This window comes from Podarcis raffonei, chromosome 8, assembly GCF_027172205.1.
Source record: "Podarcis raffonei isolate rPodRaf1 chromosome 8, rPodRaf1.pri, whole genome shotgun sequence".
Classification (NCBI taxonomy): Eukaryota; Metazoa; Chordata; class Lepidosauria; order Squamata; family Lacertidae; genus Podarcis; species Podarcis raffonei.
Window position 1 is genome coordinate 53,135,981 of NC_070609.1, and position 17,248 is coordinate 53,153,228.

Sequence of the window (17,248 nt, forward strand, 5' to 3'; positions counted from 1 at the left end):
GAGAGGCATGTCTTGCTCTGTGCTGAACCTAAGCTAACCTTTTTGTAAACATTTGTTTACTCCTATACAGTTGATTCTCCTCTGTTTTTCTGCATAGGCAGAAAAGGGCCACTTGGGAAAATTTTAAGGGGAAAAAACCCCATGTTGTCTTTGTTGCAGGTTGAGTTTGAGTGGCTCCGACAATTTTGGTTCCAGGGTAAACGTTATAGGAAGTGCACTGACTGGTGGGACAAACCAATGGCTGCGCTGGATGAATTTTGGAGGAAGCTGGAGCTCATGGTATGTACCAGTTTTTGGCATCATGCCTCCTAACCATACTCTGCACCCAATTTTCCCAATTGCTGTGGGTTGGTGAGTTGATGGCACCTTAAAGCTCCCAGCGCCATTTTAAGACAATTATGCCTCAGTTGATTAAGCTTATTTTGAAAGGGAAACTAGTTGGCCCTGGACTAATCCTGCACCTCGGGGATGCTGTTTTGCCCTTTTGTTGCCAGTCCACAATTGAAAGAGTTGCAACTACTTAACAACGTATGGGTTCTCTTTTCCACTCCTCTTCCCTGTCGTCTTAAGCCAACTTTCCCCAGAAGCCTTTGTCTCCACCCCCCTGTTCTCCATTTCCTGTTGTAACTTACCCCAAATACCTGGCACTGATATAATGCACATACTTTTCCTATTTAAATATTTGAAAATTTGAGTAAAGCAAGGTGGCATGGGGGTAGAGCAGACCAATGCTAATTCCTAAACCACAGCCACATTGGAAACCTATGGCAGGCTTAAGTAATTCTCTCTCATTGAGTCCAATGGGAGGGAGCAAGGGAAAATATAGATAGTTTTACCCACCACACTTTTTCTGCTTTCCTCCCTGCTTCACCTCCTGAGTTGGATATGGTTTGGATACAGTGGAGCTAAAGCTGGTGGACTAGGTGCATAGGATTGTCCAGTTAAGATACCAGCCTTGCTCCTCTTACCTCCTTTCCTTTGTTTCCCCTGTGTCAGATAGATTTCAAAACTATTGGGGCAGAAAACTTGCACTTTGTAAATGCATATTGATGGTACTATTTCTGTGTCTCCTCCCCCTTCTCCTTCTCCTTCTCCTTCTCCTTCCTCTTCTCCTTCCCCTTCCTCTTCCCCCTCTTTTAGTTTTAATACAACCATTGGATATACCTATAAAGAAGGAAACTATTTTTGTTAATGGTTAGTGCTTAATACAATCATGTCTTAGGAAACCTTAGTAATTCTCAAACTGTGCTGTGAGTTCCTCCCATGCAGCATAAACCGTGATGATCTGAATAGTGAAGGCCCTGTTTTGAGCCCAGTGCCACCCTGCACACAGTGAAGGCTGCCCTCCATGCCTCTTGCTTGGCCCTTTTGGTTAAACCCGCCCAATCGGCACCACCTACCCAGTAATGCAGGGGGAGTACCAGGTGAGAAGTCCCAGAGAGCAGGAGGAAAAACTCTTGCCTTCAAGAGGAGGGTGGCTGCCTCTTGAAATCTTGGTCAGGGACTTAGGAGTGGAAAGGTGGACAGAGGGACACGCAAGGATCCAGTCAGGCCCCAGCTTTTGCCAGAGAAAGTTGTGCACTCAGAGCTATCCATGGTGCTGACATGTGACCCCACATCACCTTATGGGTTCTTCTTGTGGAGGACTGGTTGGAGTAGTGGGAGCTCATTTTATTTATTAAACTTTAACAACAACAACAACTTTTTATTTATACCCCGCCCTCCCCGGCCAGGGCCGGGCTCAGGGCAGCTAACACCAAATATGAATTACAATAAAACATAATAGAAAAAGAAACAGAAACAGAAACAACAACAACAACAAACAAACAGTTAATTAAAATACGGCTTAAAATACAGCTTAAAATGCAGCCTCATTTTAGTAGTAGCCCATAAATCAAGACCATAAAGGGAAGAAACATCAGGTATTCACCCGAGCCAGCTATCTATGCTGGTCCTACATGGGCCAGCAAAAAAACCAAGGAAAAAATTATATACCAAATCCCATATAAGGGGTCAGAATGAGTCTAAGCCGAACAGCTCCGTCTTGCAGGCCCTGCGGAAAGATGTCAAAGATGCCCTAGTCTCTTGTGACAGAGCGTTCCACCATGCCGGGGCCAGTGCTGAAAAGGCCCTGGCCCTAGTTGAAACCAATCTAACCCCCTTGAGGTTCAGGACCTCCAAAGTATTGTTATTTATAGACCTTAAGGTCCTCCACGGGGCATACCAGGAGAGGCGGTCCTGTAGGTACTATGCAACCCAAAGCAAACTTCTAACATCAGAAGGGCCTTTGCTGTGGCTAGGTCATTCTGCCACATCTGTATGTGGGATTGAATCAGGGCTGATGCAGTGATATCACACAGGGATCTGCCTTCTGTGTGTGATTTAGTCTTCAGGGCTTTGCCTCTTCCCTTCATCAGAAGGCATGCCCGGGGTGTGGGTGTGTCAATAATTCTTACTCTTACCCATTTGCAAAGTGACTGGTACTCTTTGAGCTGGTTGAGATGTAAATCTAAACTGTATTTTAGCACATTTGAAGAGCCTAGGCTCCCTGCTCCCCAGGCTTCCCATGTTCTTTAGTCCACATATCAGATCAGAAGCTTCCGTTCTCCTCCTTACGACCACGCTGGAGGAGAAGGAGCGGGGTGTGCACACAAGCCAATGTGTGTGTGTGGGGGGGCTCACCCTCATAATGTTAATCCATAGTTTATTGTTGCATTCTGTTCCTTTTTTGAGTGTAATAAGAACGTCTGCCAAATTTGAAATTAGGGTAGTCCTGCAGCTGCCTGGAGCTTGAAAAACTCTGATCTAAGCAGTTTCCCTTTTCACTCTTGGCTACCCTTGGGGTTTTTGTTTTGTCTTTGTTGATGCTACAGTCATAGCCTTCTCCCCCTAGTTAGCTGCGTCGCTTAGCAAGTCAGAAATCAAGATGGTTCCGTTGCTACTTTATCTCCGCTGCGTGTTGAGGACATGGAAAAAACCTGCAAACCCGGAGAATTCTCAAGGGCTGAGTTGTCTGCAATTGGTGTGACGTCTCCATGTGCCTCTAATTAGAAACACAGCGCTGTCAAGTGTATCTCCTTTCAACGGGACTTGGGACGATATTTATCAGCAAGCTTGCAAGGCTTTTTTGGAGGCCAAGACAGAAGCTGCTTCTAATTTAAATCTTAAAAAGAATGGCTTTAATGTTTATGACTCCTAACACATTAATCACAATTAATTTGAGCTATTGAGGGAGACAGAAGAGAATGTTAATAGGTAATGTCTGTTGTTTTTGTTGGGTCTCTAAGTAAATTTGGGTGCTTATTATGGTTGGGATTCAGATTTACTCTCTTTCAACTCACCCCTCCCCAAGTTGGTCGTATTCCTTTCATACCTATCCTGTGTCCCAAACTCTTAAAAACGTTAGCTGTTGGGCAGCAGGGGGCACTGTTGAGCTAGTGTTCAGGTAGGCTTCCAACAAGTCTGTTTGGGAAATAATAATAATAATAATGCAGCTACATGTCGTTATAAGTATCAAAATTTACCCCTGTTTCTTCAAGTTAACCATAATCTCTAAGATTCCATAATACAGGAAATCAATTGTGGGCTAACAAATTCAACAGCAATTTAACATTTTTAAAAAGTGCAGCGTGTTGCGACAGATCTGGTCTCTGTAAAATTAAGCTAATTTAAAACAACAAAAACAAAACCTCTGGATGTTTCACATAAAGATAATGTATTTGTTTAAATTATAAAGACAAAACAAGCTTTTGTGGGGGGTTGGGGGGAGAGGAATGTATATTTTAGCGTCCTCCCCTCCCATATATACAAACCATTTCTGCTTTTCTCCGAAATCTGTGACTAACAGGAAAAACAAAACCATTAAAGCAGAATTAATTCCTTCTCTTGTTTGAGGTGAACAACTTTTGTCGTTCATTTTTATATTTATGCCTTTGATCTTTTCTAATGGGAGATACTCTTGAGAATTGCTTCTTTTGTAGATTTTTGAAAAATAAATAAATCTTGGAATGTTAATTCATTCATGTTAACAATAATTTCCCGAGTATTCTAACAGAAACATATTACAAAAAGTTTACATCTCTGGGTCTGTAGCTCATGGATGTCTTCGTGTGTGTGTGTGTGTGTGTGTGACATTACTGTCTCTGTGTGTATTAGTGTATGTGTATCTTCTACTGTTTGTTCTTGGCATTCTTCCCCTAAGGATAGTTTCCCCTCACAGCTCACTCTTGTGATGTAAATGTTAAACCTTTCATTTGAATGACATTCTGATAAAACCACATTCTCTCCCTCCTTCCCTTCTCTCTCCATCCCCTCCCCCTGCTTATTACTGCATGAATTTATGAACATTGAAAGGCAAACCAGTTTAAAGTTTGTGTGTCCTCTATTTCTTTTCTGTTTCCCCCAACCCACCCGTTTAACTATATGAAAGCAATTCACGTATTTGTGTGTATATCTATACATTTAATTTTAGTTGCCCAAGATTAGCACGTTATCATGCTCAACATCAAGATAAAGTTCTCTGCGAATTCAAAGGCAGAGTTACCATTTGAAAGGGCTTGTAGAAGCTTTGCTTTCTGGGTAGAGTCTGTTCTGAAAGGCTGAAATCTCATGTGATGCCAGGGAGCTCTTGCCGAAGCTGTTCTGAGATTCAGCGCACAGACAATTTGTCTCCCAGGGTCTGGTCTCATGCAAAACCTTGCAAAACTGACATTTATTTTACCTATAAAAATGTTTTAACGTTTGCGTTGAAGATGAGGGAACGAGGAAAGATGTAAAGGGGGGGGGAATGAGAGAGGAAAAAACAATCCAAGAAGAATCTCAACCGTTTCCTTCTTCCTTAATGCAAGATAAAATGATGCAGAAATAATGTATTTTGATTGTGGAGTAAACTTGTTTTTTTAAAAAAGAATTTACCGTTGAATGACACATTTCTGCAGATTCTTTTTTTTTTAACATTCCATTTCATATGTGTTTTTTAAAATGCAAATCATGTCGCATTGTATGAAGCTTCCCCTCCTTCATTTGACAGTCCGTTTAACAATAGAGTTGTGTATTTAGAATGCAGTTGGCCTTGATGACCTTCATTCACTCCACTGCGTAAAGAATTATTATTAAAACGGATCTGTTTCCTTGCAGTATCAAAATCTCAACAATTTTTCATTATGCTAGGTAGGGCTAAGCTCCAATTAATCCCAACCATTTCTGGAGAAATTTGGTATGCGGACTGTGCTCCTGATGTTTAGAAAGATATACAAAGGTTTGGCTAAACAATAATCTCCCAGGATATAAATAAATGTTTTGCTTTCTATGTAATACTGTGCTGAGTGGAGAGGAAAATGCAAACTTAGCCCCCTATTCAACTAATAATACAGCAATGTAGCTTCCTCTAATAATAATAGCAGCTTGGCTTCATGCTATGTTGAGACTCATTTGGGAGGAAGGAAGAGAGATAAATGTAATAAATAAATACAGTTAATAGTTTATTTATTTCATGAAATTTATATACTGCTTGGCTGTAAAATACAACAACACCCCACTCGAGTTTGGTTCACAAGAAGAATAAAACAATCAAATTCTCATTTAAAAATCTAGTTAAACCCAACAATTTGAAACATTCAAAAAATAGTTAAAATTAACGATAAACTAAAATTGATCTTATAGTGTGTCAGCACCCACACTTTTGAACTCTTTGGAAAAAGCAGGCATTAATCACCACCTGAAATGGTTCCTCTGTTTCGGTCAATATGTTGCAGCTTTATCGTTTCCATCCTGCTATTACCACAAAGCTTCCTGGAGTGACCTGATGTAGTGCTCTTGTCCCAGCTGGCATGAAGGAATGGTTGGTTGTTGTGCATCATCCCACATTTTACGTGCTCACTTGTTGCTATTTCCTTCCTTTCTGCTCACCAGTGAAACTGACAAATGTGGGGGAAAGCCTTGTCAGTTTCACTGCAGCAGTGTTCAACTCATTTCTGTTTATTTTTTAAAAAATTGAAGTACCATATTTTTTGCACCATAACACTCACTTTTTTCCTCCTAAAAAGTAAGGGGAAATGTCTGTGCGTGTTATGGAGGGAATGCCTATGGGTGGCATGCCTACGGATTTTCCTCCTCTAAAAACTACGTGCGTGTTATGGTCGGGTGCGTGTTATAGAGCGAAAAATACGGTATATTCTCTTTTGAAGGGGTTGCGGGAGGTGCGAGTAAAGAAGTTTAAGAGAGAAGGAAACAGCAAGCGGGAAGGGCTGAATGTGCCTCTGGTTATGAGAGAGCAACCTGTGGTGCCGGCTTGACTTTGCTGGTTACTATGGCTGAGTGGGATTAAATAATGCATTGTGTTGAAGAAGAGCACGCCTCTTTTGCCGTGAGTCAAGGGAAGACAGAGGGGAAATAAGATGGTATTGGCCAGTACCAAGGCTGAACCCTTCAGTTAACTGCTCCTGGAGCACCCAGGTTTCATATTGTACCCATATACACCATACACTTAAAACACATCACTTCCCCCAAAGAATCCTGGGAACTCTGGTTAAGGGTGCTGGGTATTTTAGCTCTGTGAGGAGGGCCCTGGCTTCCCAGGATTCTTTGGGGTAAGCCATTTGCTTTAAATGTATTGTGTATATACAGCCTAGGTCCTCTGAAGAAGGGAGCGGAGGGGAGGTTGGTCTGCAGAGGGTGATTTCCGGGCACATCAAGAATGGTGGAGCTGGCTCTGTGCTTTGGGCAGCAGTAGAGGGCATCCAGCAATTTGTCCTTCAGGGTCAGGTAGTATAAGCACATTTGAGGATCCTCTCTTGCCCTTTGCGGTACAAGCATTTAAGAGCGCGTGGGAGTATTTGGTGGCCCATCAAAATGAACTGTGGGGGAAGAGGCAGTGAGGAGGGAGGGTAGACATGGCCTGAGCTTCAGGTGTTTTATACGAATAAAAAAATTAAGCCCAAAGTGAGAAAGTGTGATTTCTAGGGAGATGAGTGTGGGGGTTCGAGAGAGTCTGTTTCTGTTGGGAACTCATCCCTGAGCCAGACCTCTGTTAATAGTGACTAAAGAGACGCTAATGTAAAAAAGAGAGAAGAGGTTAAAATATTGGAGGGGGGGGGAGCAAATACTAAATCTTTACAAAAAAGATTTTGTGTCTGCAGGGATGCGAACTCTGTAGCTTTATAGTTATGCCTGGTTGGGGTGGTTGGTTTGCACGTTTGTTGTTTGTTGTGCATACTGAACGTTTTAAGTATATGTGCTACCAAAGCAAGTGCTATACTGTTTATTCTTATTGTACATCCCAGGGACTTTGGCACAAGTGACTAAATAAATTCATCACCGTCATTACTTAAACTAAAATCTTCAGTACAAAAATGTATAACAGCAGCTTAGTTATATGCAAAATAGCAAATAACCTCAGGTAAGCCCTTGGAAATAATCCTTCTAACTCTATAAGGAGGTTAATTGCCTCCTTATTCTTGCTGCCACCGATAGAAATTTGACCACCATCAATGAAACCCATGGAATTTTGTCTCCCAGCAAATATTTGACAGAACTGAACTGGCCCTCTTGGTTTAATGTGGGTCCCCCACCCCACCATGTAGTTTATTGTCTGTGTATGCAAATAGTTTGCTTGGCTAACGAGCAACAAATTTGATATGGTTTAGACTAAGGAAGGCTGACATGTCACAGTAAAACCACCTCCTTGTATAAGCTCTCAAGTGATTAAAAAACCCGATACTAGCTAGAGCATTTAAAACTGCATTTTTGACTTTCCCGTTTGCATACCAACACCAAGAGTCAGTCTAAGGAGCCCTTTGAGGGGTGTTGAAAGGTACCATTCCTCCCAGCTTGGTGTTTGGAAGAACCAATAAATATGAGTGTCCATAGTTAGAAGTAAACATCCCACTCTTTACTCCGAAGGACAGCTGCCCAGTTATAAGTGTGGTTCTTCACCTTTAGTCCAGTTCTTCTGGACACAAGATTTTTTTTTTTGTGTGGTCGTTGCTAACATTTAAGAAACATCAGAGCTTTTGTATGATTAGGAGGCACTTTTGTCAAAATAAAACTGTCTTTGTTAAAGCTTTGCAAGCCTAGAAGCAGCTTAGAGCTCCAGTGCACACATCTCCAAATTTTGAAAAAGCAAGATGATGATGATGATGATGATAACAACAATCAATTTTATTATTATTTTGCAAAAGCCAATTCTGTTTTATAAAATAACCACAGCAGTAGGGCAATCATTTACTAGAAATGTGAACTTTTCCCTGATCCTTGTTGATGAATAGCTTTTAGTGAAAGAAATTTGTACTAATTAAGCAAAGTTCATTTACTCAGCATTTTTTAACAGTCATATATGCAGGGCTTTGGGCCAGTTAAGTAACATGTAATTGCTGGGTGTTGTTAAATTCGTTTGACAGCCACATCAACAATAACAATTGCAGCTTTTTATAATTTAGTGTTCTTATTGTAACTTCCAATTGTCGTCGTGCTGGAGAGGACAAGGTACAGCCAGTTTCCACCTGTCTAACAGTTTAGGCTGCAATCCTAACCCCACTTAGCTGGGAGTAAGCCTATTAATTCAATAGGACTTACTTCTGAGTAGATATGGTTAGGATTGTACTGTTAGAAAGTGACCTGGTACGCCAACACCACATGTACTTAAAGTTAGTATGGGTGACTGCAGTGTCACTTATTGTCAAATGGATGTGATTAGAATTATATAGCAAACCTAATCTATAAGGTCCAAGTTCCTTATAGGTTCACATTTTTGGCAGGAATAACTTAATAATTTGCTTATTTCAAATTCTGAGGAGTGTAGAATTAAATGACTGAACATAAAGCTAAACTCTATGCATATGAGGGAGGCAGTAATTTTTTTTTAAAGAACCTTAATTGAAAAGTTAAACTGAGGACACGACATTTCTCCCCCCTCTCCTCTTCTACCTGGGAGCGCAATTTGAAATACGTTTCGGCAAGAACAAGCCCAATTGATTTCAGCAGGGCTTACTTCCTAATAAATATGTTTATGGCTGAGGCTGCGGCGTTGTCAATCTCCATAAGTGTGGAAGAAAATTCAGCACTCTCCAGTTGCTGAATGACTATTACTTTTTAATAAAATAGTTGTCTTCCACATCTCCCTCATATAGATATATTTACAATTCTGAGCGAATTCAAAGCTAAGCTTCCAAAACAAAATGTGTGCTCAAAGCACAAAGGGCTGTGTTTATGATTCTCTTTGAAGTGGTTTTTTCCCTCCTTCTTTTTTCTTTTTGCAATAGGATAAGGAAATTTTTTAGAAACTGTCTGATAGTGTTCAGGGTAAATACTTAAACCCCTTTAGAGAATTTCACACACAGATACTGTGCAGTAAAAAAAAAAGGATACTTATGTTTCCTAAAGCTGCTACAGCCTACAGCTTTGTACTTAAAGACAGAGGTGTTGAATAGAATTCTACCGAGGATACATCCAGTGACAATATCTACAGGAACATCAGAGCAAACCAGTGGATAGCACTTGCTTGCTTCGTTTTTTAACCCTTCTGTGGATGTGCGGAGATCTACATCTGTGTGCAGCGCTGCCTGTTTCTTGAGCTGGAATTGATCAGCACCGCACCCCCCATCTGAAACAACAACAACAACAAGTGCAACACTGTGTGATCTCTGCACAAGGAATAGTAAACGCCCAATAACATACATGCTTCTTGATCGCCAAGGTCCTCTGATGGGGGGAGGGCCATGACCCTGAGGTTACTTTGGCCTATTACCAGGGACCAGGCCTTTCATGCTGCAACCAAGCCTGCCCTGTGGAACTCCTTGCCAATAGTATTTTGGCAGGAGCCACCACTGCTTGTTTTTAAAAGTCTTCTAAAACCTGTATTATTCAGACCAGCCTTCCATATCTGCTAACCAGCTCGTATTGAGGTGCTTGGCGTTTTTTTAAAAAATTGTAACACTGTTGTTTACAGTCTGTATCACTGCCTTGCGTCTCTAGTAAAGTCGCCTCCAGCTACTCTGGAATGCTGTGTTAAGTTTCTCTGCAAGTGCGACGTTCCAAACCCCATTGTACCAGTGGCAGCAATATGTCATTGGAGAGTAGGGGAGGCATTGTGAGAAATAGAAAGGGCAATTGCCAGCCAGTGGTCAATGGGAAGAACTGCATTGCCACCACTGGGAAACTGGTGAGTGTGGTGGCAAAAAAGGCAAATTATAGAATGTGCATTCAGTGGTACCTTGGGTTACAGACGCTTCAGGTTACAGACGCTTCAGGTTACAGACTCCGCTAACCCAGAAATAGTACCTTGGGTTAAGAACTTTGCTTCAGGATGAGAACAGAAATCATGCAGCAGCGGCGAGGCGGCAGCGGGAGGCCCCATTAGCTAAAGTGGTGCTTCAGGTTAAGAACAGTTTCAGGTTAAGAACGGACCTCCAGAACAAATTAAGTTCTTAACCCGAGGTACCACTGTATATATACACACAAACACACTCTTTTGTTGCTACCCAGTTGCTACTCAAAATGCAAGCCAAAATTTTTTTATTCTTTTTTTTTAAGCACTAAATTGGAGGCAAAATTCAAAATTCACTCTTTTTAACAGTGGGGAAGTTGCATATGCGTATGCCTTCATGGTGAGAGCTCCAGGGCAAGCATTATCATCCTTTCAACTATAAGCAAGTTCTGTTAAAGTAGCCTCATGACATCTCGGTTGGCCACTTTTGCTCGCTCATTTTGGGTTGGAACTTTCCTTAAGTCTTTGATGATGCATCTGGGATTTCTCTGTGCTTGTCAGCTATAGCTCTTCACTCCCCCCCCCCCACCCGAAGGATAATACCACAGTCATAGGAACATAAGAAGCAGCCTTATATTGAGTCAGACCATTGGTCCATCTAGCTCAGTGTCGCCTACTGATTGGCTGCAGCATCTCCCTAGTGTGTCAGACTTGGCTGTTTCCCAGTCCCACCTGGAGATGCCAGGAATTGCACCTCAGGATGTTCTGCATATGCTCCATCACTAAGCTATGGTCCTTCCCCTAAAAACCTTTCTGTGTGTGGGAAGTTCTACATCAGCGGTTCTCAAGCTATGGGTCCCCAGATGTTGTTGGACTACAACTCCCATCATCCCTGACCACTGGTCATGCTGGCTAGGAATGATGGGAGTTGTAGTCCAACAACATCTGGGGACCCACAGGTTGAGAAACACTGTTCTACATGGACCTTCCACCTGTGATGGGCATTGTAGCTATAGATACATCCAAAACAGTGGCTTGGTTTTTCGATAGATATTTGGCCTTTGTAGTATGTTCCAGCACACAGTTTAAGAATCCTTGATCTACAGATGCTCTCCTTCAGCCACCCTCTGCTTCTCACCTGCCCCATCAACTTCTTTATGGATTCATCCAAGGTTAGGCATTTTGAGAGAGTCTTCTTTTTATGATTGTTGACCGAAGTCTAGAGATCTATGCAGTGTGTTTGTCTATATACTCCCCCTCCTCCACTTAGCTCTCCACCACCACTACCAAACATATAGAGTAGTATAAGATTAAACTCGGAGTGAAAATATAAACAGACATATTTGCACTGTGAAAGAGAACAACCCCAGTGAAATACACAGGAGGCTGGTTGCAGTGCAGCCTTGTTAGAGTTTGAAAAATTCGGACATCTGGGAGACACTTCTTCCAATATTAACTTTGACATTACTTTCATTTTCAAGTCTGAATGCTAGTAGCAATGTGAAAATACAATCAACTTTTACTATTAGTGCTCTGAAACTTACCTTTTTTTTTTTTAAGATCCTGTCATTCAGAAATTAATTTCAGCTTTGGTTGTATGGGCAGCAGGGGTGGAGTGAACCCATAGCTTAACAGGAGTGGGGAGAGAACTCCAATAATTGAGTTTAATAAAAACAAAACAAATTTAACTAACTAAGAATCACTCTTGTCACAGTGGCCAGCCTGATGCCTATGGGAAGACCACAGCTGTAATAAATATTTGGCCACAGAATAATTCTTAGAGGTATTTTTGCTGTGCTTTGTGTTTCCTGTGTCTCTTTGGCCATGTAGAAACTGAGAAGCTGGCACATCCTGATATTTTGCCCTCCCTGTTGAAGCCCCAGCCAGAAGGCATCTTGTTTGCCTTCCTTCCAAAGATGCAGCCAAGGAAGCAGTTAAGCAGAAAGAGGGACCAGCCCTTGCCATCTCAGCTCAGCTTCTTCCAGCAATTATTGTTAAGAGATTTTTCTCTCCGATATTCACTTTGGAGCCTATGTGTCTGGAAGCAGCTTGGGCAGTTGGGCTTAAACTGAATAGGCAATAACAGGATCATTGATGTCGGCCGAAATCAAAATGCCTTTCTTCTTTACCCGTTTAACACAGCTGAAATGTCTCTCTTAAACCTTTGCACATGCAAAGTCAGAATGGAAAAGAAAAGCATTATTTGGTACCTTTTAAAATAAATAGCGCTGTGTGTGTGTGTGTGTGTGTGTGTGTGTGTGTGTGTAGAAAAAGGTCTAAAAGGCAAGCCCGAATGCTTATCTTTGCTTCTGCCGGTGCAAGGGTGCTGCTGTGTGTCTCATAAAGATTTCTGGCACTGTGAGAAAACCTGGTCAATTTCAGATTCTTTCTTGGGACCTGTCTGAAGTGTTGACAAGCGGCTCGCCTGAATATTAATACACTCTCCATCATCAAAAGCTGTTGCATACCCAAAGGATGAGAAATATTTTAATCAGCTTTCAGCTTGTCTAGCAAGAGTCAGTTTATTCCATTGGGATTATACATTCGTACACTCTTTTCTTTTTTTTTGTCTCCACGCGCTCTCTGTCTCTTTTTCTCTGCTACTTTAAAAACTGGAGTTAAGCAAACATCTCCCCCCTTCCTCATTTTCTTGGGCTGTCTTTGCTGTGATTTAATTGCAGGATTTTAAACAATTAAATATTTAAAAAAAATATTTTATTTTAAAAAAACGAACCAACAGACCTGGGGGTAGCCACACTCTTTATTTTCCTGTTCCTTGATGAAGTCCCATAGAAGGAGGCTAAGGCAGGGGTGGGAAACTCTCCACTCTGTATTCTGAATTTAACCCTCAAGGCCCCTCTAGTAGGCCTTTGGGACCCTCACCAGGCCACACCCCTCACTGGCTTTGCTCCATAGCCCCCTTGCCCCATGCTTTTCCCCTGGCTGGAGTGAGTTGTTGAACTCTGATAATGCCTCTTGTTTGCTTGGATGGAGAAGTGTGTCTTTGTAGAAACCTCTGGCTTTCGTGTGGCTGGAATATAGATTGTTGGAGAAAGGTAAGACACACTATCGCCTCTGGCCGCACCACCACTCACATGTACTTCCCAGAAGACTGCCTACAGGGGAAATGCGTCCCTTGGGCTGAAAAGGGTTCCTCACCCTTTGCCTTCCTTATTTCATTGTTAGGGACTGTGTCACGCATTTTTAGACCCAGTGTTAGGAACAGCTGACCACTGCCCCTGTGGCGAGTTGTGCCACTGTAGAGTCTTCCAATTTATTTATTTATTTATTATTATATCTATTTCTATACTGCCCTATACCCAAAGATCTCAGGGCATTTCACACAAAGGATCACATACATAAAATCAAAATAAAAACAGCAACCCAAAACACCCCGTAAAAAGAGCCATCATTTTAAAAAGGGTATAGGATGTAGATCAGGTCAGGCAAAGGCCTGGTTAAAAAGGAACGTTTGTGCCTGGCACCTAAAGGTGTATAGTGAAGGTTGCAGGCAAACTTCTCTGGAGAAAGCATTCCACAGATGGGGAGCCACTGCAGAGAAGGGCCGTTCCCGTGTTGACACCCTCCTGACCTCTCAAAGAGGAGGCACACGAAGAAGGGCCTCAGAAGGTGATCTCAGGGTCCTGGTGGGTTCATAAGGGAAGAGGCAGTCCTTGAGGTATTGTGGTCCTGGGCCATTTAAGGCTTTATAGGTCAAAACCAGCACTTTGAATTGGGCCCGGAAACTAATTGGTAGCCAGTGCAGTTGGACCAGGATCAGTGTAATATGCTCAAACCATCTTGCTCTGGTGAGCAACCTGACTGCTGAATTCTAACCTTGTAGTAATCTAACCTTGAGGTTACCAGAGCATAGACAACAGTAGTTAGGCTATCCCTGTCCAGATAAGGGTGTAACGGGGCCACCAACCGAAGCTGATGGAAGGCACTCCGGGCCACTGAGACCACCTGAGACTTAAGCGACAACAAAGGATCCAGGAGTACCCCCAAACTACAAACGTGCTCCTTCAGTGGCAGCGTAACCCCATCAAGAGCAGGCAACCTCCCAGATCGACTGAGTCCAGGCTGGCTGTTGGTTTCTCCCGGGTACAGGAGGTTCTGTAGGTGAACTTCCTGTCTCATGGAAATATTGGCTGAGAGGCAAGGTCTCCTGGACTTCTAGTGCATCTTGTGTTCCTAGTCTTGCACTTTGCTTCTGCTTCTTGTCTTGTTCTCTGCTCCTGCCTTCTGGATTGCCCTCTGCTCCTGAGTGCTCCTTGGTTCCTGGCTTCCTCTTTGATGCCCCAGCCCTCACATTAGTTGAGGGTGAGATGAGATTAAAGGCAGGGGAAGGCAGTCTATATTCAGCCAGAGCAGGTCTACTGCTTACAGGACAGAAAAGTGAGCAAGCTTTTATAGAGAGTGGGTCACATGACCAACTCTGGCCAATGGCTGTAAGGGGGTTGATGGCCCTGACTTAAGCCTAGTTCCAGGCTTCAGCCAGAGAGTACAGTGCAGGGAGAACTTGGTGGTGGTTGTGCAATTATTGTCTTCATACTGCTTTTCTTCTAAAGAACTCAGGATGCGTGCTCCCTTTTTATTGTCACAATGACCCTGTAAGATAGATGACATGCAGAGAGTGAAAGTGACTGGCCCAAAGCCATCCAATGAGCTTCACAACAGAGTGGGGGTTTCGAACCCAGGTCTCGCCAGTGTTTGTCCGACATTAGAAGAGTTCTGCGGGATCAGACCAAAATTCTATCTAGTCCAGCATTCTGCTGCCCGCCAGGGCCATTCAGAGGCCTCCAGGAAGCCCAGAAACCCATGTCAGCTATTGTGACATCCTGATTTTGTTACTGAAAATAGCATGGCTAGACCTTCTGCCATTGATCTGTGCTACCCTCCTTTAAAGCCACCTAAGCTAGCGACCCTCACTTTACCTTGCAGCAGTGAGTTCCATAGGTTAATTGCATAAAGCACTCTCTTTTGTCTGTCTTGATCTATTGCCCATCTATTTCCTTTGGTGACACTGAGGTCCAATGCAGTCTTCCCAGCTGTATGAGCCCAACCAACAGCATAGCCGATAGCCAATGCGATGGAGTTGTATAGCCCAAAACATCTAGAGGGCACCAGGTTGGAAAAGTCTGTCCTGATGTTATGAGAAAGAGAAAAAGTTGCTGAAGGCTTTGCATACACATTGCCCCTGTGTGTATTTATTGATGTATCTATAGTCCATATGTACACACACAAACACACACATACACATATGCACATAAACACATATACTGGTATATGTATGTATACATATGTATCTCAAGGGGTATGCAATCTATAAGAATAAAATCAGCAAATAGCACCCATAAAATGTCAGTTTGCCTCCGGGATGTTGCCAGTGGAAAGTGCAGCATTTGTCCACTACTTCTCAGCTAGCTAGGGCTTGCAATAAGACCTAAGGGAAGCAACCAGCCTCTTGTTTGCTGCCCTTCAGCCTGATGGGGATGGTGGGAATTGGGCTTGGAGGGGGCACACATTTTCCAAGCTCACCCAGTGGATCCTTTAAACTGCAAGTGAGACTGCTCTGAAGTTTAAAGGATGATGCATGGTTTGGAGAGGATAGTTTTGACTTCACAGGTACATCTGAGCATGCATTTCATTGAAAGCAATAGGGGTGCATTCCAAAAGAGCTGAACATATGATGTGCACCGGTTATCCTTAGCATCTCCTTAGTTAGATCAGCCTTGGGCACTGGGAGCTGGGGAAATGGATCCATGTTTAAGGTTAGAAATCAACAACATGTTGTATTTAAATTATTGGGAGCGAGGAGTAGGAAAGGAATTTTTACAGATAAAAAGTAGAAGCAAAATACAAAAATGTATTTTCTCTCTCTTCCTACCCTTGTTCCTTTTCACAGTGGGATGTCTTGTGTAATTTAGTAGGTGAGTGATGCTGAGAGAAAGTCAGAAGGGGGCTCTCCAAAAGTGCCTGTAGCAGCTGTTGGAACTGGTAGCTGCTACAGTCACAATAGGCTCCCCATGGGTCACATAGAGCCTTTTTCAATAGCTCCTATGTGAACTCTCCAAGTCAGCAAGTCAAAACAGGTCACAAGTACAAATATTTCTGCTTCAGTTATTTGTAGATCGTACCCCACATGTCCAGGTTGGACTAAAGAAAGGAGATATTTTTTGTCTAAATACCATAAGCCTTATTGTTTTAGTCTCTGAGAGGCAGGAATCTAGCTTTAAGGTACATGGAAAGATAATGGATTTAAATATAATCTGGATGTAGCTGGATAATTTCTGCAACTGTCTTTCATCCAAAGTTTCATAGGTATTGAGCGTTTCTGAATAAAGCATAAGCTTGGAAAAGAAGTTAAAGCTAGAGAAAATGTGCATGCATTTAAATATTAAACCATCCTTCCTAATGTCTTATTCTTATGATTCATTCCTTTCAAACTGGCACAATATGTTAAAGAGTTTCTCTTCCTAGTGTCTCCCACTGTTTGTGCCATTAAGCAGTGCTGGAGTCTTGCTTATATGAGGTGTTACGATTTCCTGATGACTGGTTATGTTATTTATGATGCAAAGAGTGTTAATCCTATGGCAATTAACACCCAATTTGGTTCAACAGCATGGTGATGATGGTGGTTAAAGATCTGCCTCCCCCCCTTTAGGTGTTCAATGTGTGTTCCTGTTTGGCTATATTTACTTTTGAGGTTCTTTAGGCTAAGCATTTCCCTTTCTGATTTGGAAGTTGCTGTATCTTTCATATTCTACGATGCGTTGGCACCAGATGTAGCCAGATAGGTGGATAAAGCAGAGCTGAGATGACTCGCTGCCCACGCCAACAGTTCTCCAAAATGTGCTGATCAACTGCAGAATAATTATTATTATTATTATTATTATTATTATTATTATTATTATTATTTCAATTTTTCCACCCTGGGAATCTGGGGAAATTCCTGGGCCAATCCAAGGAAAGCTTCACAGAGTTCATCCATCTCTCAGTAGCTTTTCTGGCCTGTTGCTGTGCTTGTGCATTGTATCCTGTCTC

At 42.4% G+C, this 17,248-nt stretch overlaps 1 protein-coding gene across 10 annotated transcripts in view; it reads left to right on the top strand.

Annotated features, from left to right (window-relative positions):
* Positions 1-17,248, top strand: part of FTO (FTO alpha-ketoglutarate dependent dioxygenase) — a 246,328-nt gene that overhangs the window by 69,755 nt on the left and 159,325 nt on the right. For 8 of the 10 annotated variants that reach the window (XM_053400100.1, XM_053400108.1, XM_053400102.1 and 5 more), the window contains one exon: positions 160-279. The exons of the other annotated variants lie outside the window; for them this stretch is intronic. In XM_053400100.1, the coding sequence (XP_053256075.1) occupies positions 160-279 (120 nt within the window). The remainder of the gene's footprint in view (positions 1-159; positions 280-17,248) is intronic. 10 annotated transcript variants of the gene reach the window in all.